We start from the raw sequence: 22,149 nt of genomic DNA on the forward strand, positions 1-22,149 counted from the left end.
AAATCATCATTTTTTTCACATATGCCAAAATAATTATGTAATTGTAACATCAGTTAAGTCTACACATGTTTAATATTAATTTTAATCTATTATGCATTGTACAACTTACAGTGCATACATAAGGCAATCTCATGGTATTACGTCTTCATCACATTATAAGGGTAGTTGCTGTGGTTTAAAAGCATTTTAAAATATGAAGAAACAAATAGGAATGCTAAACTTTAATCAAAATGCATATTTTTAAAACTATAAAGAAGTCTTTCTTCTCTTTAAAGTGCCATCTGGAGAATTACACCACATAAACTGGTGCAGCCTTTTTTCTTTTAAATCCAACAGAAAGGTGAATTTATACAGCTCTTTATGAAGCTGATATCCACTACATGCATTCAAGAAATAACTTACTTTGCATTTTGAGTCCCCATTCCATATTTAATGGAAATAAACATTTACAGGGTTAATTTACATACACTATAATACAAGAATGATTTCCCCTTGCCAAAGGATAAAATTATACAGTTCCCTGTTATCTCTCAGGTCTTATTCCATAAGTTTGTAAATTATATAACACACCTCATCTGTTAAAATATTTCTTCATAAATAGTTACAAATTATCCAAACACATGGAAAAGTACTCTTTGTTCAAAAACTGGACGTTTGAATGCCACACAACACAAGAAACATTGCTCAAGACAGGTTATCAAGTGTCTCCAGAAAAGAGCAGGTCAGTAAACTACTAGCCGAAGACAAAGACTACCCTTCCCCCAGAACACAGTGCACAAAAAGCAAAATGTGGAAGAGTACTTTAAAGCAAAAGAAAGATCTGAGTTATGAAACCAGCTCACTGTACTCCTGCTAAAAGAATTTATGGCCAGTCACCATTCAGGTCAGAAGCCCTGGAAACTGGTTGCTGGCTTAGAATATTGTTTGAGGATTTTGCTAAGAGCTCAACCACGGATGCCTCAGGCATTCTCCAGCAGATGCACGTTTTTCTGGAACCATTTCTAGCATGGGGATCAAAAAATCTGTAAACTGTTCAGCATCTTCATGAGGCCAGCCATACTTCTCCACAAGCACATCAAACAAGCTCCAAGGCTTAAGCTTTGTAATGTGTCGAAGCTCTCCTGTAGATGAAAAGACATTTTATATTACCAATTGGGTTTTTCTCATGGGTTCTGTTTATACTTGCTTAGAGCAACTTTTCATGGATCTAGAATCAATACCCCCAGGGATATCAGAATTAATAAGAATGGACACTATCTATTTTCAGTCTTTCTAATCTTGAACTTTCAGATACACAGATCAAATTGTTACAAAAAGGGCTAACATTTGTGCCTAAAATTAGATACAACCCTTCACAAACACATGTTGATTTATTTTGATTTGAAAGAAAATTAAAGATTAGTCATTTTTTCTCAACACATGATAGGTCAACAGTGTAACTATCAGTTCTTAATGATTCCACAGGGATACCTCCTGGACCTTGTGATCCTTTGATCTGGCTTTTAATCAATGTGTTCTAGACTAGAGGATATACAGAAATTACAGGAAACAAAATTTTACAACATAAGTGAGGCAGAACATCAAGCAATCCATATATTAACAAGCATTCCCCCTGTTAGTCATTAAGCCTGAAGACAAAGGCGGTGGAAGAGTCTTTATGAATGAAGATTATGTAAAAGAAATGGAGAGACAGATTCCTGATAGAGAATATTATCAATAACTGGACAAAGATCCCACCCCATCTTTACAACAGGAAATTAAAGGCAAATTCTACTACTTCTTTAATGTCGGCTATGTCACTGCTAAGGAAAACAACTTTTTGATTGTAAAAGCATCTTTTTAATTTCCACTATCTATACTTCCAAAATTACATAAATCAATGACAGAACACCTGGGTAGACCTATAGTGTCAGATGTGGTTCTGTTTTAGAGCCACTTTCAAAGTTTATTGGTACACTTCTTAGGCCTCTTGTTCCAGTAATGGACTCATATGTAAGAGATTCCACCCATGTCATTAATATTTTAGATAATTATGATTTTGATTCGATGACTCTTTTGGTCACTTTGGACATTGAGGCATTATATAATAACTTAATAATAATAATAATAACTTTATTCTTCTATACTGCCATAGTCGAGAGACTTCTAGGCGGTTTACATTTGAAGAAGGCTGGACAATCAGTGAATTACAGGAGTCAAGAATGAGGGTTACATAAGAAATAGAAAGAGGATATTAAATTGCATCGTGAAAGATAGGGAATATATCCTTGAGAGTGGAGAGGCTTCTGTTTAGGAGATGAATTTGTCAAACAGAGAGGTTTTAATTGATTTTCGGAATGTGCCGTAAGTCAGATTGGTTTTATTTATGTAGTTATTCAGCCAGGATTGCTGTCTGCCTGCTTGGAACTTGAAGGTTCTGTCCAAAAAGGATTTGTATTTGCAGCCTAGATCTTTGGGTATGAAAAGATGTTTTGGTTTCTGGTTGGTCTTGTGTAAAATGAAGTGAGGTTGTAGGTAGGGAGGTGCAAGATCCCAGGCCTGCTCGAAACAAATACAGGCAAATTTGAACAGTGCAACTTTTTGTAGTAAGGGCTAATGTGGTCGTTTTTTCTTAGTCCGAAGATTAGACAGACTGTCGTGTTTTGCACTATTCTTGATTTTTGTACTGTTATTTTTGGGATACCTAGATAAACGATTTTGCAGTAGTCCAGTGTTGATAGGATCAGAGACTGTACCAATAGTCTAAAGGACATAGCGTCAAAGTATTTTTTGATGGTCCTTAGTTTCCAGAGTGTACAAAAACATTTCTTCATCACTAGGTTCATGTGGTCTGCCATGGTTAGGTGTGTGTCCAGTGTGATACCTAGTATTTTTATGGTTTTGGAGATTTGGTAATTGTGGCCGTTTAATTGTATTGTTGTACAAGAAAACTTTTGTCTTTTCTGTGTTTATATATCAATATCCCCAAGATAGCAATTATTATTGAAAAGGTATTGAGAAGAAGAGTCATTAATCTAAAAGTTCCTAATCATCTTGACTCTTGCAACCCTGGCATTGACCGAGAATTATTTTTGTTTTCAGGGAATATTTTTCAATACAATACAAGAGAGTGTGGCTTAGTGATTAGAGAGGAGAGTGTGGCGCAGTGGTTAGAGCTACAGCCTCAGGACCCTGAGGTTGTGGGTTCAAATCCCATGCTACTCCTAATTATCTTGACTCTTGCAACCCTGGCATTGACCGATAATTATTTTTGTTTTCAGGGAATATTTTTCAATACAATACAGGATTGGTGGGAAAGCTGAGCACTCTCAAACCATTTCACCGGGATAGTCCGGTAACTGAACTCCAACTTGGAGGGAATAGACATGACCGCATAAGGTGTCTCCAGGTTCCGGAGAAACATCTGCTGGAGAACCTGATACAACATGAGGCGCATTGTCAACTCCCATTTCCGCCAGGTATTCCTGGGTAAAGCGGGAGACGGACTGAAGATCCAAGTGCAGAGCTCTGCCCATGTCAGAGATGAAACAAGAAAAGGATGAGGTCCGAGAAGAAGAATCATCCTCCGGGGGAGACTCCAATCGAGATCGGGGTGCGGCCGAGAAAGAGGGAGAAACTTCCCTGGAGTAGTAAGCCGGAGCCTCAGAGTCCCGTGAATGGGAGACCGAAGAGGTTCGACTAAGGCATGTAGGGGGCGTCAAGGAACGGCCTCATGCCAGATGGACCGGGAAGACCCCGGGGTCTGAGGAAATCGCTGGGGAAGCCTCAGAGAAGAAGGGGTATAGGAAAAATCCCCAACCGGCTTTGAAGCAGGCCCTTTAGAAGCCGGCAATCGCCTCGATGGGGAACATACACTAGAGTCCAATTCGAGGACAAGCGTGTGTCGGGCTGGTTTCGAGGTCGGAGACCTGCCTCGACAGGGCGGGGAAGACCGGGGCCTTTTAGAAGAGGTGAGCCTCGCCGCAGTAGCAGGGGAAAAACTAGTCCCCGGCCTGAACCCCCAAAAAGTCACCGGTGACTCAGGGGAGGAAGACTCGCTTGAGGGAATCCGACGAGTCTTATGGGTGAGGCCTCGAGAGACAAGGGGACGCTCAGGCTGGTCAGACCGCGACTGGGTCGAGACCGAGGTCAAAGGCATCGAAGTCGGGACCAGTTGGCTTACCACCGAGGAAAACTGTGAGGTAATAATAGCCTTAAGCATGTCCTCGAACATAGGCACCAAGACCAAAGGTAGGCGGGTCGGAAGTGCAGCAGTGCACTCCTTCGGGGGCGACCTCGAGGAAAAGTATTCCCTACGTGAGGAGGCATGCTTAGATTGATGTCTCGAAGACGCCGACAAGGCCGGACTGACATGAGACTCCGAGGTAGGCTTTTTCGCTGGCATACCTGAGGAGGGAAGAGGAGACTTACCCGAGGCCGGAGTAGCAGGAGGGGCCTAGGCCGGAGCCTTCGAGGCCAGTCCCGCAGGATCCATGGGGCAGAGTTGGAAAATCTTGGTCACCCGTCGACGAAGAGCCCGCGGTTGTAAAGTCGCACAACGGGGACACGACTCAGCGCGGTGCTCTGCACCCAGGCACTCCACACACCAACGATGAGGATCGGTGATGGAGATAACCCAGTTGCACTTAGTACAGTTTTTAAATCCGGAATGAGGCCGGGACATAAGAAAAAGGAGGGCCATGGCCCAGCGAGGCCAGGCGGCCAGAGGAAGTCTGGGAACCCGGTCAAAAATATACGACCTGAAAAAAATGAAAATAAAGAAAATTAAACATACGAGCACAGCGACTCAACAGAAACAAACCAAATAAGCCGCGGTGCAAGAGGGACAACGAGATCGCGCGAAGCAAGGGAGCAATGCTTCTGGCTCTATGGAAAATAGAGAACTGAGGACACGCTGAAGAGGCGCATGCCCTAGGCAGAGTGGGAGGGGCTCACGCGCATGCGCGGGCAATCGCAAGCCTGAAGGTCTTTGAGCACGTCTGCTTGCAAAAACGTCCACTAGGGGGCTCCGTCAGTGACGTCACCCACATGTAGAGAATATGCTGCTTGCTTGTCCTGGGATAACCACAATACTTTGGTCTTTTGTTTGTTGATCTTCACGAAATTGGTCTGGCCCATACGCTCAGGTTTTTGACAGCAGATTTTATGAGGAGCAGTGTGTTATCTGGCGATTCTTTGGCTGCGCAGAGTATGAATATGTCATCTGTATAGGAGAAGAGTGAGTCTGAGGGAAAGGGAGGCTATTTTCCATTGCCCTTAAGTAGATATTGAATAGGGAAGGTGAGAGCGGGGAGTTTTGTTGGACACCGCATGAGTACTCCCAGCTTTGGGATCTCTGGCTGCCCTTCCAAACTTCATAACACCTGTTTTCAGGAATTGTGAGAACCAGTTGAGGACTGTACCATGCATGCCCACTTCATTGAGCTTCAGAAATAGTAGTGAGTGGTCGATGGCATCGAAGGCAGCCGAGATGTCGTATTGTAACAGGACGAACTGTTTTCCTTTGCTCACGTATGAATTGGCTAGTAATAGTGTTTTGGTGCTATGCTTGGCTCTAAGCCGTGTTGTGAGCTGTGGAATCCATCTACTTGGTTAAGGAAGTCAGTCAATTGCATGCTGACACAGAATTCCATCAGTTGGGATGGAAGTTCTCAACCCTAGTTAAATTGAGGCCTTGGGCTTTCGGTATAAAGGGTACAGCAGTGGGTTCATCCACGGCCTCTGATTTAGCTAACTTGTATGTTGTAAACTTTGAGGAATTATACCTCAGAAATTGTCCATTAAATAATGAGATAACGATAAACAGATGATATTTTTATGCTATGGAAGGGTGATGCAGAAAAATTGCTAGCATTCTTTGAATGGCTGAATATAAGAGATCAGAATTTATGTTTCAAGATGCAGTACCATGAGGTTGAGATACCTTTTGTAGATATTTTGATTTAAAAAAAAAAACAGACTATCAGTTTATTATTTGTTTACAGAAAACCTACTGACAGGAATTCCTATTTACACTTTATTAGTTATTATAATAAGACTGAAAGAAAATTTACCATTTAGTCAATTTTTAAGACAGAGATTATGTATTAATTTTAATGATTTTGAGACTCAGGCACAACTAATGACATTACATTTTTTTAAAAGAGGGTATCCTAAAAAATGTGTGTCCAATTGTTTAGCTGAAGCACATGTGGCTGACAAGAACAACTCTTGGGGGATAGACCAATTAGAAAAAAAAAAAGATTTTATTTGCACATTGAGATATTCAAACTATGCTATAGAGACTTTAGGTGATATTATCTTCACATGAATGTTTTAAGAATAAAAGACCTATCATTGCATACTCTCACAATAAGAATCTTAAGAGAGAAGTTGGTTTAGTCTGCATTACCATCTTTAAAAAGTCAGTCAATTTTCATCAAAAAGGACATTATCCTTGTGGATCCTTGTTCAGTATGTAAGCACTGTATCACAATGGTTACATAATCATATTTATGAATTGAGACATTTTTCTAACTGTAATACTTCACAAGTAATCTATGTTATTCGATGTTTTTGTCAATTACTGTAGGTGGGCAAGACTAAGAGCTGTATTAAAAGAAGGTTGATCGAACACAAGAAGCTGTATTTTCAAGCACCTACAGTCGAGCATTGGTAGGCTGCGGGTCACATATCGTTAGATTTATAGTTTTTTGTTATTAAACATTTCCCAAACAGATGGAATGAGGGTGATATTAATAAGCTCCTCTTGAAAAAGAAACAGCATTATATTGTTGAATTAAACACAGTCACTCATATGGTCTAAATTCCAAATTGGATTTGAAACCATTTCTGTAAAGAATACATTTGGCAGGAATACTTTTTTTGTTTCCATAATGATTTTTATACATTTTGAATACATATTTTTAATTATGCAATTTTTTTATTTTTATTCTTTTGTATTTCTTGGTGCTTCTTTTTTCATGTTATCTATGGGTCACCATTTTGTTCTTTGGTTTTCACTATTCTCAAGCATTTTGGGGTTTTATTTCTTTATGACTGATTTATCATTATTCAGTCCGTTAATGCAAGAAATTATCTTACAAATGTGCCTCACTCCATTTTAAACTCCTTTATTCACAAATTTATGTATTTCATAGATCCTCAGAGGGCCACCACGCACTCAAATGTATTTCATAGTGCGGGCTTTATGCACCCTTTCGTCACTGGACCTGATTTTTTAGTTAAGTATAACATTTTAGTGTTATGACTAAAGTATAGGTATTCTAGAAGTACTTAGCTTTTTAGTTGACGCTAGTCGGGAGGGTAGAAACATAAATGTCCAACATGTTTCGCCCGTCTGTCTCACAGGGCTTTATCAAGGCTCCCTCTCCCTTCTCTCCTACTAGCCGCCGTCGCCTCCATCCTCCTCCCTGAGACTACCAATGGCAGCAAACTACCGTCCAGGACGGTAGTTTGCTGCCATTGGTAGTCTCAGGGAGGAGGATGGAGGCGACGGCGGCTAGTAGGAGAGAAGGGAGAGGGAGCCTTGATAAAGCCCTGTGAGACAGACGGGCGAAACATGTTGGACATTTATGTTTCTACCCTCCCGACTAGCGTCAACTAAAAAGCTAAGTACTTCTAGAATACCTATACTTTAGTCATAACACTAAAATGTTATACTTAACTAAAAAATCAGGTCCAGTGACGAAAGGGTGCATAAAGCCCGCACTATGAAATACATTTGAGTGCGTGGTGGCCCTCTGAGGATCTATGAAATACATAAATTTGTGAATAAAGGAGTTTAAAATGGAGTGAGGCACATTTGTAAGATAATTTCTTGCATTAACGGACTGAATTATGCAATAGTCTCCATTTAAGTTAATCAAGTGCTGAGATTTTCATTGTATGATTTATCATTATGTCATCTGCCTCATTTACATATTTGGTTTTGAGAGAGAAACTACATGGGGATAGCCTCTTTTTGAAGTACTGGCAGCCATTTTGTAAGAGCAGATGGCATCTGAGTAAGTTTTGTGGCCTCTCTCTCTCTTTTAACAATGTTTGCTTTTTGCTGTCTGTTGAGTATACATTTTCGCTGTGTAATTCAACTGTATGCATTTTGAAAACTTTTTAGAATATTATTTTTATATGTATTGCATTGTAAGTTTCAGCACTTTTCTCCCTCCTGTTTTGGGTTTAGCTGTTTGCAGAGTATTTCAGTTACTATTCACTTGACTAAATCTGTTTTCATTTAAGTTTTCAGTTTGTTCACATAAACTTTGCAACAACACAGCACAGCACATAAAAAAGAAAGCCCATTTTAAGGGTTTTTTTGACTGCATAACAACTAGTCTGGGTTCTTTCTATTGCTTTTTTGACTGTGAAAATTTTATAAGTAAATTTTTGTTGATATTTTTTGCATTTCAAGTACTTTTCTCCTGGCTGCTTTGCGATTGGTAGCTTGTACAATAATTTAGTCACTATTCTCATGAATAGGTCTTTTTCATTTAGGTTTACAGTTTGTTTACATAAATCTTGCAACAGCACACAAGAAAAGAAAGATCCCTTTTACGTTCTTTTCGACTGCACAGCTAATCTGGATGTTTTCTGAAGCTTTGGGTCTGTTGAGTAAAGTTTTTGCTGTTTAATTCAGCTGTTCCGATTCTGAAAACCTATTAGAATATATATATTTTCATATGTATTACATTGCTAGTTTGGGCAATTTCTCTTGCTTGAGTTTATTTTTCTTTTGAGTTCTATTTGAGCATCTTTCCTTGCCAGGCATCGCTGAGAAATTTATTGCCTCTCAATTCAACTATTTGGATTTTGCAAACACATTTTTATACAAGCACTTTCTTTGGCCTGTCAGTGTTGGGTCAATTACTTTTTGTTTTGTATGGTAGCATTCACTGTAATTATTATGTTTGCCTACTATTATTTTGTGGTCCTCTATTACATTTTATTCTCTTTTATCAAGAAATTTGGAACTGGTTTATATTATTTCTTCTCTTATTAGACAATCTGTGACTATTTTATTGTGTTTTAAAGGTATTTTTTTCATTTAGTAGAAGGTTCATCCATTATCAAGAATGATGTGATATGTTTTACTTATATTGTCTAGTTTGTTTTATTTATATTACTTGTGGACAGCTTGCCTAGTTATATAAGCTCCCATTACATGCTTTCTCTACTTACTATGGTCTATTCATTATGCTATTACAGTTAACTTAAGAATTAATCTTATCAGATCCTCTTTTATATCTTTTTAAGATTCCTTTTATATTTAATGAGATCTTTTGCTATTCATTGTACATTACTGCACAAAAGGGTGTTTTGATATATATTACTTACATCTATATCTGTTTATTAATATGGATACACCTTTCTATATACTTTATTTTCATTTGCATATTTTATACATGAGCTTGTTGTTCTCTATCTTTATTTATGTACACACCATTCAATATTTTATTGATTTTTTTCAGTATTAATTTATGAATCTATTGATGTTTTTATATGTTTATAATTATTTATTTGTATGTTTTTAGACTCCCGAGGCAGGCTTTATGGCTGAAAAATGGCTCATGTTGAGTCACTTTATCGAATAAAGACTTTTACATTGAACATTTGGTTTCTTCAAATATCCTTTCTGCCATCAGTGGACAGTCATCTCTGCTGTTTGTTTCTACAATCCCTTTCAGCACATCAATATCCTTCCATAATGCTTGCACTCAGCTTAGTTTATGGTCTGTGCCGTCAAATGAAATATCTGGAGTGTGTGCCAAAGTTCTGAATGAAAAAGTAAAAACAAACAATATAAAGATGATAATTATTTCAAGGGATGATAAAACATCAGAGGCCAAATAAGAGGAGAACACCTCAATAATTAGAAAGCTTTAACTTGTTCATTTGGCATTAGGGAAAAAGCAAAAGAGACCAAGGAGACTGCTGCACGCAGGAAGGGTCATGAGCTCTGGAAGAAGCTGGCATTATCGGATAATATCTCCCACTCCTACACCTGACACAGTTCTGCTTGTCACCAGAAAATTGCCTTTGTTCATAATTTTATTTGAAAGTATTCTGCACTATACATCTCCAAATTTCTACATTTTATTTCTAAAACAGACCAGGGAGAAAATCAAATGCATTAACATTCTGCAACTTTATTTTTAGTTACTTCAGTGTTACAGAGTTCTCTTCTTCCTGTGGTTTTTATTTTAGTCAGAGTTATTTCCCCAGATTTAAGCAGGTAGGTACACAGGCATATCTAGTTCAGAATGTTAATAGATACTCTACAAGATCCAATTCAAAAATTTGGTTTCTGGGCTTCTAGTTCTACAGCAGTTATGCATCACTCAGTCTCGGTTGCTGACTCATCTCCTACATTTCCTCCCTCCCATTCTCTGCAAATCTCATCACAAGACCGCCTACAGTGAAGGAACTGGACCTCACAAACATTTAATGGAGAACTGTTTGGAAGACTTTGCCAACACCCACCAGACTATCACTTTATATACTAGCTTTAGAAAACTATTAAAAACATGTCTGTTGGGGTGGCATCAGCAGCTGATGGCTGGTTGATCTCTGACCTCTGGGTGCATATTTTATAATAACTTTATTGAACTTCTTGTCTCCCAGGGCTGCAGAGTGAACTGTGACACAACTGATCTGAGTGGACCATGCTGGGAAAGAAGGCTGCTGAAATCAAGACTTTCTTCTCAATATCTTTTTGTGATACTATGGTGGGGCAGTGTGGTGATAATTATAGTGGATTTTACTGCTGCTATAGAGCTAGCAGAGGCTGAATCCATAGAATCCAGTGGTACAGAGACTGATAGCTGTCTTTGGGAGCCTCTTACAAAAGTGGTGAGGCTGCCTGGTTGCTTCAAATCTGATCTTATAACCAAAGTAGTAGTAGTAGTACAACTGAGCTTAAGGGGCTTCTGAATGAACTGTGCTCAGGCCTCAGTGATCTAGGTTGAGTAGAAAAAGCAGAATGATGAACTGAAGAACGGGGGACGGGACGGGACACTCGCTAGATAAACTGTGTGCACAAGTGTTCACAAAGAAAGAGAATGATCTTGAAAACAGATCATGTTGGAATAATTTCTATTTGGGGAGGTGGGGGGGGGAAGGGTCCAGAGCCAGAGCCAGAGGTTGATGAGAGCTGTTTTGCCATTGTTCAATAAATCTGCACACTAATATTAGTGCATGACCCAGGGGAACAACAGGTGGCAGACCTAAAACAGTCGACCAGGCTCACCAATCCTTGGGGTGGGACTTGAAATACCACTTTACATAATCAAAACAGTTTACATGGGGCAATGAAGTGTTAAGTAACTTGCTCAGAGTCACAAGATGCTGCAGTGGGAATCGAACTCACAGCCTCGGGGTGCTAAGGCAGCTGCTCTAATCACTAGGTCACTCCTCCACTGGGACCATAGCATGAAAATCTCCCAAAGGATGTTGTAGGCTATCATAGTTACATTTGGTTATTAATAAAGGGCACAAAATTGGAAATATTAAGTGGCAGGATTTACAGATTGAGGTTTATACTATTTCTCATTGACTGCATCAATAAAAGAAATTCCACCAGATCAGCGACCATTTGTAATAAGAAAATATTAAACATCACTGGCTTTCTCCATTTGAATTGCTATTTACAGCGTGAGGTACTGGAGAAAGAATATAAAGTTTTGGCTACTGTGGACCTGGTGCTGGAGATTTTAAGTATGTCGGGATTGACCAAAGCATCAAGTGAGCTCACTCCACAATAGCAAAATGTGCCAGAGAGAGGCAAATGACTGAAGAAGCATTCATCTATTATCTGTCTGGAGGAAGCACAAATCTGTGAGATAGGAAGGACCTTATACAACTGTCTTCTAAAACTGGATTATTTCACTGCTTTGCTATGACAGTATCTGGAGCATGATCATTTCCTCTAACTGCTCTTTTTTAAAGGGGATGGAACTCGTCTCATATGAGGAAAGATGAAAAAGGTTAGGGCTCTTCAGCTTGGAAAAGAGATGGCTGAGGGGAGATATGATTGAAGTCTACAAAATCCTGAGTGAATTAGAACAGGTACAAGTGGATCGATTTTTCACTCCATCAAAAATTACAAAGACTAGGGGGACACTCGATGAGGTTACAGGGAAATACTTTTAAAACCAATTGGAGTTTAAAACATCCAAAAACCAGCCTAAGTTGGCACTTGGACATCCTTTTTACTTGCAGAATTACTATTTAAATTTTCTGACTGACAGCCTTAAAAAGCATCCCAGCTGCAAGTTTGAATGCAAGATTCACACCCCATCATTATTCATTATAAAATTTTTATTTTCCTTTCAATAACTTATATACTCAATAAAAAAAGATACTGCCATTCAATCTTCAGAACCTGAAGCCTTCATTTACTTAAGCATTAGCAAGTTGTATCCAAGTTGGACTTACCGTATTTTCGCGGATATAACGCGCACCATTGTAAAACGCGCACAGGGGTATAGCGCGCAGAAATCACGATGATATGTACAAAAACTTTTCTATACCGCGCTCAGGCATATAACGCGCATGCTGCCCGACTCTCCTCTGGCCACCCCGACTCTCCTTTCGCTCTCCCCGACTCTCCTCTGGCCACCCCGACTCTCCTTTCGCCCTCCCCGACTCTCCTCTGGTTGCCCCGACTCACCCTGACTTTCGGTGCACTGCCCCGACTCTCCTCTGGTTGCCCCGACTCACCCTGACTTTCGGTGCACTGCCCCGACTCTCCTCTGGTTGCCCCGACTCACCGTTCACCCGCCCTGACTTTCGGTGCACTGCCCCGCCTCTCCGTGCGCTGTCCCGACTCTCCTTTCGCCCGCCCTGCCCTGCTCCCAGCTCTGTAAGCATGCGCAATGGTCTGAGCATGCTTGCCGCTTAGTTTTCACCAAGGCTGTTTTTCTGGTGGTGTGCTTTTCACCACGTGGCTGTGGCCCCCTCTATCTGGCCTTGTAATTTGCCCAGTGAATACCGTACTATTTTGACTATACAACAGCATCTCAGCCTTTGGGTAAGCCTATAAAAGATTAATGTTGCATGTAGAGCCCACATTTTAATTTGATCACTTCAGATTGGTATTCTGCATTTATCTACCCTGTAGTAGAGTTTATCAATTAAATTTACCGGTAAATGTACCGCCATAATGGCAGGAATGAGACGAAAGTCATATATAGCGGACTTTAAGCTTAAAGTCGTTGCGAAAGCTGAGGAAATAGGCAACCGGGCCGCAGCGAGAGAGTTCGATGTTGGAGAAACATCGGTGCGTGAATGGAGAAAAGATAAGAAGGAACTGGAGAAATGCAATCCGCGCAAACGGGCACGTCGTGGGGCCAAACCAAAATGGCCTCAGCTGGAGGATGACTTGAAGCAGTGGATTCTGGCGAGAAGGGAGCAAAATCAATCAATCTCTACTGTTGCGATTCAGATGAAGGCAAAACTACTTGCCAATGGAAGAGGAATACCCGACTTCAAAGCTGGCTTCACATGGATCTCAAACTTTATGAAAAGGAACGGACTATCAGTTAGAATGAGAACAACTGTTGGCCAGCGACTTCCAGATGACTGGCAGCAAAAATTGATTGATTTCCGTGACTTTGTCGCCAAAGAAATATCTGAACTTGGCATCACTGCAAAGGACGTCATCAACATGGATGAAATTCCAATGGCATTTGACATTCCAGCAACAAGAACCATAGCCCCCACAGGTACTAAATCTGTTGCCATCACCACAACTGGGCATGAAAGAACGTGTTTTACAGTCGTTCTTGGTTGCTCAGCTAGCAGGGTTAAGTTAAAGCCCATGCTCATTTTCAAAAGGGTCACTATGCCCCGTGAACATCTGCCCACCAGTGTGGTTGTGCACTGCAACAAGAAGGGATGGATGGACTGCGACGTAATGAGATTGTGGGTAGATAAATGCTTTAGGGCAAGACCGGGTGGATTCTTTGCAAAAAAATCCTTGTTAATTTTTGATGCCATGGCTGCCCACAAAGAAAAAAATATTCAGGCCTACATTAATTCTACTCGTGCCCACATCGCTGTGATACCTGGAGGCCTGACGTGTAAGCTGCAACCACTTGACATCGCAGTGAATCATCCATTCAAGACTTTTATTAGAAAGGAGTGGGAGGAGTGGATGCAGAGCGGCACGCACGAGTACACACCCGCGGGGCGGCAGAAGCGGGCAACTTTCACAGAAGTCTGCAAGTGGGTGGCTTCAGCATGGGACAAAATAACACCAGATACCATTCGAAACGGATTTAGAAAAGCGGGCATTGTTTATGAAACCAATGAAACTACGGCTACTACCAGTGCAGCGGAAGGAGGCAACAACACGGATATCAGCGATGATGATGATGATGATGACGATATCACTTCGGAAATAAACGAGGATCGTCTGCAGGCTGTGCTCAGTTTATTTAATGACGATGATGACAATTCGGATTTTGATGGATTCAAGGATTCAGATGACTGTGATGATGATGACTGAATAAACCTGTAAACTTTGTTTATTTACAACTTTACCGTAATTACGGTAACTGTATTTAGATTATTTTGTCCTCCATACTTCGTTTGATCTACCAGTTAATGTTATAGTTTATAAGAATTAACATGTTTCTGTTCTTGTTCCTGAATTCATACTCACTAACTCTAGATTAAAAGTTATAAGGTTGTTTATAAGAATGAACAGTTTTTTTCTTTTCACGTGTTTGGTTGGAGGGTGTGTGAATGGTGCGTGAGTTCTCCTATGTCTGGTTGAGGTGGATTGAATTACCGGTATTAAGCTGAAGAAATTATGGTAGTTAAACAACCCCCCCCATTCCACACACATTACGGTAATTCTCTTCCATTTTTGTTCCCATTATAAAAAACACTGATAAGTTTCCAGAAAAAAATACATTAAAATAAGAAGTGAAAACAAAGGCCCCTACAGATGAGAACATAAGAATAGCCTAACTGGGTCAGTCCAATGGTCCATCATGCCCTGTAGCCCATTCTCATGGTAGCCAATCCAGGTTACTAAATACCTGGTCAAAACCCAAAGAATAACAACATTCCATGCTACCGATCCAGGGCAAGCAGATGCTTCCCCCATGTCTTAATAACAGACTATGGACTTTTCCTCCAGGAATTTGTCCAAACCTTTTTAAAACCAGCAACGCTATCTGCTTTTACCATAACTTAAATCATTCCTTCCAAACAGAGACCTTGCTAGATGTCAAATACAGAAAGAACAAGGTACCGTAACTTCACAAGGACTTAGCTGTGCAGGAATACCTATACCTATATACGGTACCTATACCATATACCGTACCTAGTGCAAAAATGTGCAAAGGTCTGTTTTTTTCTTTCCATCACTACATAGCCTACGGTAATGCCACACAAGCAGCGCTGTTACAAATATATTCTGAAGGTCAATGCTAAGGTTAACAAAGTTTCCTTCCTTGAACCACAAGGAGATACTGACAAACCACTGAAAGAGATCCCAGGAACAACACCCAAAGATCAACTCAGTATGTGAACCAGTTGAGTGGAGTGGACTAGGGTAACTGGGGGGTGGAAATGGACCCGGAGTTTTCTCAGCAGAATTTCCCAGACCACCTCTTCCTCTCAACACATTGACACGCTAGTGGGTTTATTTTATAGCTTTTTCACTCCCTTCGGTCTGCCTGTCCCCCTTGAAGTCCTGTCCCCCCTTGAAGGTCTGCCTGTCCCCCTTGAAGGTCTGCCTGTCCCCCCTTGAAGGTCTGCCTGTCCCCCTTGAAGATCTGCCTGTCCCCCTTGAAGATCTGCCTGTCCCCCTTGAAGTCCTGTCCCCCCTTGAAGGTCTGCCTGTCCCCCCTTGAAGGTCTGCCTGTCCCCCCTTGAAGTCCTGTCCCCCTTGAAGGTCTGCCTGTCCCCCTTGAAGATCTGCCTGTCCCCCCTTGAAGTCCTGTCCCCATCCTGAAAGCCTGATGCCCCCCCTCGACGTCCGATTCTTCTCCCCCCTCGGCAGGACCACTCGCACCCCCACCCCGAAGGACCGCCGACTCCCCGACAATATTGGGCCAGGAGGGAGCCCAAATCCTCCTGGCCACGGCGACCCCCTAACCCCACCCCGCACTACATTACGGGCAGGAGGGATCCCAGGCCCTCCTGCCCTCGACGCAAACCCCCCTCCCCCCCAGCCGACCCGCGACCCCCCTGGCCGACCCCCACGACCCCCCCACCCCCCTTCCCCGTACCTTTGGAAGTTGGCCGGACAGACGGGAGCCAAACCCGCCTGTCCGGCAGGCAGCCAACGAAGGAATGAGGCCGGATTGGCCCATCCGTCCTAAAGCTCCGCCTACTGGTGGGGCCTAAGGCGCGTGGGCCAATCAGAATAGGCCCTGGAGCCTTAGGTCCCACCTGGGGGCGCGGCCTGAGACACATGGTCGGGTTTGGCCCATGTGCCTCAGGCCGCGCCCCCAGGTGGGACCTAAGGCTCCAGGGCCTATTCTGATTGGCCCACGCGCCTTAGGCCCCACCAGTAGGCGGAGCTTTAGGACGGATGGGCCAATCCGGCCTCATTCCTTCGTTGGCTGCCTGCCGGACAGGCGGGTTTGGCTCCCGTCTGTCCGGCCAACTTCCAAAGGTACGGGGAAGGGGGGTGGGGGGGTCGTGGGGGTCGGCCAGGGGGGTCGCGGGTCGGCTGGGGGGGCGGTCGGAGGTTCTTGGGGGGGGGCGGTCGTTGGAGGGAGGGGGGTTTGCGTCGAGGGCAGGAGGGCCTGGGATCCCTCCTGCCCGTAATGTAGTGCGGGGTGGGGTTAGGGGGTCGCCGTGGCCAGGAGGGTTTGGGCTCCCTTCTGGCCCAACTACACAAAGTACGGGGAAGGCGGGTGGGGGTGTCGTGGGGGTCGGCCAGGGGGGTCGCGGGTCGGCTGGGGGACGGGCGGAGGTTCTTGGGGGGGGGCGGTTGTTGGGGGGAGGGGGTTTGCGTCGAGGGCAGGAGGGCCTGGGATCCCTCCTGCCCGTAATGTAGTGCGGGGTGGGGTTAGGGGGTCGCCGTGGCCAGGAGGGTTTGGGCTCCCTCCTGGCCCGATATTGTTGGGGAGTCGGCGGTCCTTCGGGGTGAGGGTGCGAGTGGTCCTGCCGGGGGGGGGGGATGTATCGGACGTCGGGGAGTCGGCCGGGCAAGAGGGCTTGGGCTCCCTCTTGCTCCGATCGTGGATGCGGGTGCGGGTGGGAGCGCGTGCGAGCGGTCGTTCGGGGTGGGGGTGCGAGCGGTCCTGCTGGGGGGGTGAATCGGGCGTCGGGCGGGGTGGGAACTATGTTTAAAAACTTTTGTATACCGCGCTCAGGCATATAACGCGCGAGGGGTATGCGCGGTACGTAAAATCACGTATAACGCGCGCGTTATATCCGCGAAAATACGGTACTTGGTTTTTCCTCTCTATCCTCTGCCTGTATTCAAATAAAATGTGTGTAAATTATGTAGATAAAACTAGAAAATACAAGGGTCATTTACTAATGATTAGCAGCAAATAGCACTTAGTGATCATTAGTAAGTGACCTAAGTATTATAAGCCCAAGTGGTCAAAATACACTATACTCATATATGGTGTCAGGTCAAAAGCGCGCCGGGACAAAGGCACGCGCAGACAATTGAGCGCAGCGAAAATGACAGTTTTTATGGCTCCGACGGGGAGGGGGGGGCGTGGGGAGATTGCACCGCGTTGTGGGGGGTGTGGGGGGTTGTAACCCCCCACATTTTACTGAAAACTTCACTTTTTCCCTGTTTTTAGGGAAAAAGTTAAGTTTACAGTAAAATGTGGAGGGTTACAACCCCCCAAACCCCCCACAACGCCGGCGCGATCTCTATTAAGTAAACTGGGGGGGGCTCCCCAACAAAAACCCCCGTCGGAGCCCCTAAAAACTGTAATTTTCTTCGGCGCGCCTCCGTCTTGTGCTCAATTGTTGGCGCGCGCCTTTGTCTTTCGCGAGGTTGTCTATGAACCCTCATATATAACACATATACCACTTAATATGAGAGATGCATCAGATATATAGCTTTTTACTTTTTTTACTTTTGCTCTTTCTTATCTTTTTTATCGCCAGGAAAGGCCTCAGATTCGGAGCATACGCGTAGTCCTATCATGGACTGAACGGTCAGCGTAATTTTACAGCTCCATACTCCAGTCATGGGCCCCTGGACTTGATGGGTTTTTTAAAATTATTTTTAGAACTTTTTCTTTAGTGAAACATAAATAATGTGATAAAACTTCAATTTTCCTCAGGGTGCATTACTCTCAAAATTAGAGAACAGTAAACACTAAAGTTACTTATCCCAGGCAGCTGTATGACTTGAACGTCATGCATACATTATATAGGCAGTACAGACAGACCACTAAATAATGGGACATTCAAGTCATACAGCTGCCTGAGATAAGTAACTTTAGTGTTTACTGTTCTCTAATTTTGAGAGTAATGCACCCTGAGGAAAATTGAAGTTTTATCACATTATTTATGTTTCACTAAAGAAAAAGTTCTAAAAAGTTGTAAAAATAATTTTTAAAAAACCATCAAGTCCAGGGGCCCATGACTGGAGTATGGAGCTGTAAAATTACGCTGACCGTTCAGTCCATGATAGGATTACGCGTATGCTCCGAATCTGAGGCATTAGTAAGTGACGCCATTAATTTATGATTTGGAATTAAAGCCCTCCAAGAATCAACTACGCCAAATTCTTTCACATATCTTAGAAAGGTCATTCCTGCTTTCCTGTTCAAGTTCCTCCTCAGTTTGGAACAGTTCACATTTGAGTATTTGAGTCCCATAGTAACGACAAATATAATGGACTATATAACTTATTTTATATACAACAAAGTGAAACCACTTACCTGTAATGGGATTTCTCTAAGAACAGACGCTCAAGGATTTAATTTGACTGGTGCTGTCAGATGACTTCACCCATCTGTATGCATCCATTGAGGCTGCCGTTATTAGAGAATGATAGATAATATATTCCTTATACAAGTGGTAAATAAAATTCTCTCATCCTCCTCCTATATTCATTTCCATGCCCCCCCCCTCTTTCTCCACTACTGTGTTTCCTCCTTTCCACCCCTCTTTCCTTTCTATCTGCATATATATCTAACTTCAAAACCCAGGTTTCTCATTAGATACTGTTCCAACCTCCAAGCCTTGTCTTTTCTAGCTCCCAACAGTGCAAACTGATGCCCCATTCTTAAACGCTCATCACTTTTGGTTCCATAAAAAACCCCTTTGGAGTCAAGAATGAAAATCACTTGTGCCTGTTTGTCTGAACAGATCACATTCTGTCATTTAGGGGCCCTTTTACTAAAGCTTAGTGTGTGCTAATGGAATTTAGTGTGCACTAAACTTTAGTAAAAAGACCCCATAATGCAATAGGGCTGTGTGGATTTTTTGTTATCTTTCCTATACATGAACATCGCTGTGTAACTCTGAGGGCACCGTAAACACCGTTACCTTTTTTGGTGAAAAACTCCTTGGAATATTTCCCCAACATAGCGTACTTTCGAGGGACTTTTCCCAGCAGTTCAATGATCAATGCTATGTGATCTGCATTGGAGAACATTGCCAGCAAAACAGAAACATATAACATTTAATCAGTACAATTCATGCAAACACTTACATGGGCCTGATACAGACAGAAACAGATAGGTACTGATTAAAAATAAACAGAAAAATGGCCAGTGACTGTGCATGTAATTTTAAGCAACAGCTTTAGCAAAATTAGCATGCTTGGGAAAAAAAAAGATTAATAATTGCACCTTACATGGCTTACTTTGCTAACAGTATTGTGATGTTATAGGCAGCTACAGTTCTAATCCTATTGGTCTGTAGTTTAATATCTTTTGTTAAAACATTTGCTCTATTATATGCCTCTGGCCAAAATTTAACTGCATATGGAACACTTAGATTTACAATGCTCACATGTATATATAATTTAAGGTTTATAACCAGCAACTAACATTCCAGTTCTGTCTGCATCATGGCACCTTTCAAAAAGAAGAGGTACTACCTCTGCGATTGAAGAATTCCCGAGAATATTTTCCAGATAGGGCAAAGTGCCTGGGGATATTGCCTAGCAGCTCTATGATGTGTGCTATGTGGTCTATGAAAGAGAGAAAAAAAAGGAAACAAGGAGTGGGAGGGACAAGGAGAAGGATGGGATAAAAAGAAAGAGGAAAGAAACTGCAATTAGTAAAAAAAAAAAATAAATAAATTAAAAAATAATCAAGAAAAGATTCAAATCAACAATGTTTGCAGCAAACCCATGCAGAGGTTTCCAGGAGCAGCAGCCTTTTGGCATCATTTGTAGCACAAACAGTGAATGATGCATTGGACCGCAAAGGACATTACAAGCAAACAAGCATGGAAATGGACAGGTATAAAGATGAAAAACATGACTTATTCTGATATTAAAAATAAGAATTTGGAAAACAATTACCTGGAAAATAAGATATGGACTTCTTAAAACCTGTTAAATATCAGTACCCAAGGGTTTTTTTTTTTTTTAAAGCAGTCTTCTGTAGATATTATATTTGGTATGTTTCAACAATATCTTTCCACACATATTTAAGTGGTGCAACTCCTTCATTTTGTTGTTAAATATGTAGTTTATCCATCTACTGCTATTACTGGGGCTTATCACTAAAAACACAAATGTGGTTTATATTGAAAGAAAAACGTAAGCCTGTGTAGCTCTGTCAGAAAAAAAGTGACCTTGAACTGCAGAGCTCCAGTAGGTTATCAGTGGAATTATGTATGATGATTTTTTTTTTCAGTGGGAGGTGAGAGTCTGCTTAGAGATTGCTTGGAATTCTCTTAAAGGGAGATTCACAATACAGTGGTAAAGATACAGTCTTCTGTGCAATATTCTACTGCTAGGCCAAATGTCTATACTACAAAAAAAAAGCAGGTTTTTCAAATACAACTTTGTTGAAAGAGAGGGCAAGACCTCAGACACCTGCGCTAATGAAGAATAGAGATTCCCAAATAGCTTATGCAGGGACAGGGTTTCTTTCATCGGTCAACACACCTCTCTCAAAAACTGGTCTAATGCAATAATGTTTTATGTATTTTATATATATATTAATGCTGTAAACAAGACCAGTAATGCAAAAAAATAAAGCACTTATCTTTGTGCTAGTCAGGTAATACTGCAGCCTGACAGGACCCGTTTTGTCAAAGGATGTTACTCCAGCGTGAGACACGCTGGATCTTTAGGCTTAACTCAATGAAACTGGTTGGCCTTAATAGCTCTATTGGGTGGAATGCTTTTTTCTAAGTTTTTCACTTTTTCTTAAAACTTTGTTCTAACTTTTTGGATATGGGCTTCGAGGTAAAATAACATTATTCGCCGATGACGCCAAACTGAGTAATGTAGTGGGCAAATGCACAACAGACGAAGATTCAGTGCCCGACAACATGATGCACGACCTACTCCTACTGGAGCGATGGTCTAGGACATGGCAACTCAACTTCAATGCCAAAAAATGCAAAGTTATGCACCTGGGCAGCCAGAATCCATGCAAGTCTTATACCCTTAATGGCGAGATCCTAGCAAAAACGGTAGCAGAACGAGACTTGGGGGTAATCGTCAGTGAGGACATGAAGTCTGCCAATCAAGTGGAGCAGGCTTCGTCCAAGGCAAGACAAATCATGGGCTGCTTACGAAGGGGTTTCGTCAGTCGTAAGGCGGAAGTCATTATGCCATTGTATAGATCCATGGTGAGGCCCCACCTGGAATACTATGTGCAATTCTGGAGGCCGCATTATCGCAAGGATGTGCTGAGACTGGAGTCGGTGCAAAGAATGGCCACCCGGATGGTCTCGGGACTCAAGGATCTACCATACGAAAAACGGCTTGACAAATTACAGCTATACTCGCTCGAGGAGCGCAGAGAGAGGGGGGACATGATCGAGACGTTCAAGTATCTTACGGGCCACATCGAGGCGGAGGAAGATATCTTCTTTTTCAAGGGTCCCACGACAACAAGAGGGCATCCGTTGAAAATCAGGGGCGGGAAACTACGAGGTGACACCAGGAAATTCTTTTTCACTGAAAGAGTGGTTGATCGCTGGAATAGTCTTCCACTACAGGTGATTGAGGCCAGCAGCGTGCCT

The 22,149-nt window shown here is 42.3% G+C and overlaps 1 protein-coding gene across 10 annotated transcripts in view; it reads right to left on the reverse strand.

Annotated features, from left to right (window-relative positions):
• Nucleotides 1–408: 408 nt before the first annotated feature.
• The window catches only part of SRPK2 (SRSF protein kinase 2), a 235,110-nt gene continuing 213,369 nt past the window's right edge, over nucleotides 409–22,149 (reverse strand). For 5 of the 10 annotated variants that reach the window (XM_033959740.1, XM_033959746.1, XM_033959748.1 and 2 more), the window contains 3 exons: nucleotides 20,042–20,134; nucleotides 19,486–19,578; nucleotides 937–1,121 (listed from right to left, as the gene is read on the reverse strand). In XM_033959740.1, coding sequence (XP_033815631.1) covers nucleotides 937–1,121; nucleotides 19,486–19,578; nucleotides 20,042–20,134 — 371 coding nt within the window. Of the gene's footprint in view, nucleotides 1,122–18,874; nucleotides 18,969–19,485; nucleotides 19,579–20,041; nucleotides 20,135–22,149 lie in introns of those variants that run through there. The other 5 variants (XM_033959742.1, XM_033959745.1, XM_033959744.1 and 2 more) reach the window with 5 other exon arrangements.

The sequence above is a fragment of the Geotrypetes seraphini genome, chromosome 9 (assembly GCF_902459505.1).
Source record: "Geotrypetes seraphini chromosome 9, aGeoSer1.1, whole genome shotgun sequence".
NCBI lineage: Eukaryota > Metazoa > Chordata > Amphibia > Gymnophiona > Dermophiidae > Geotrypetes > Geotrypetes seraphini.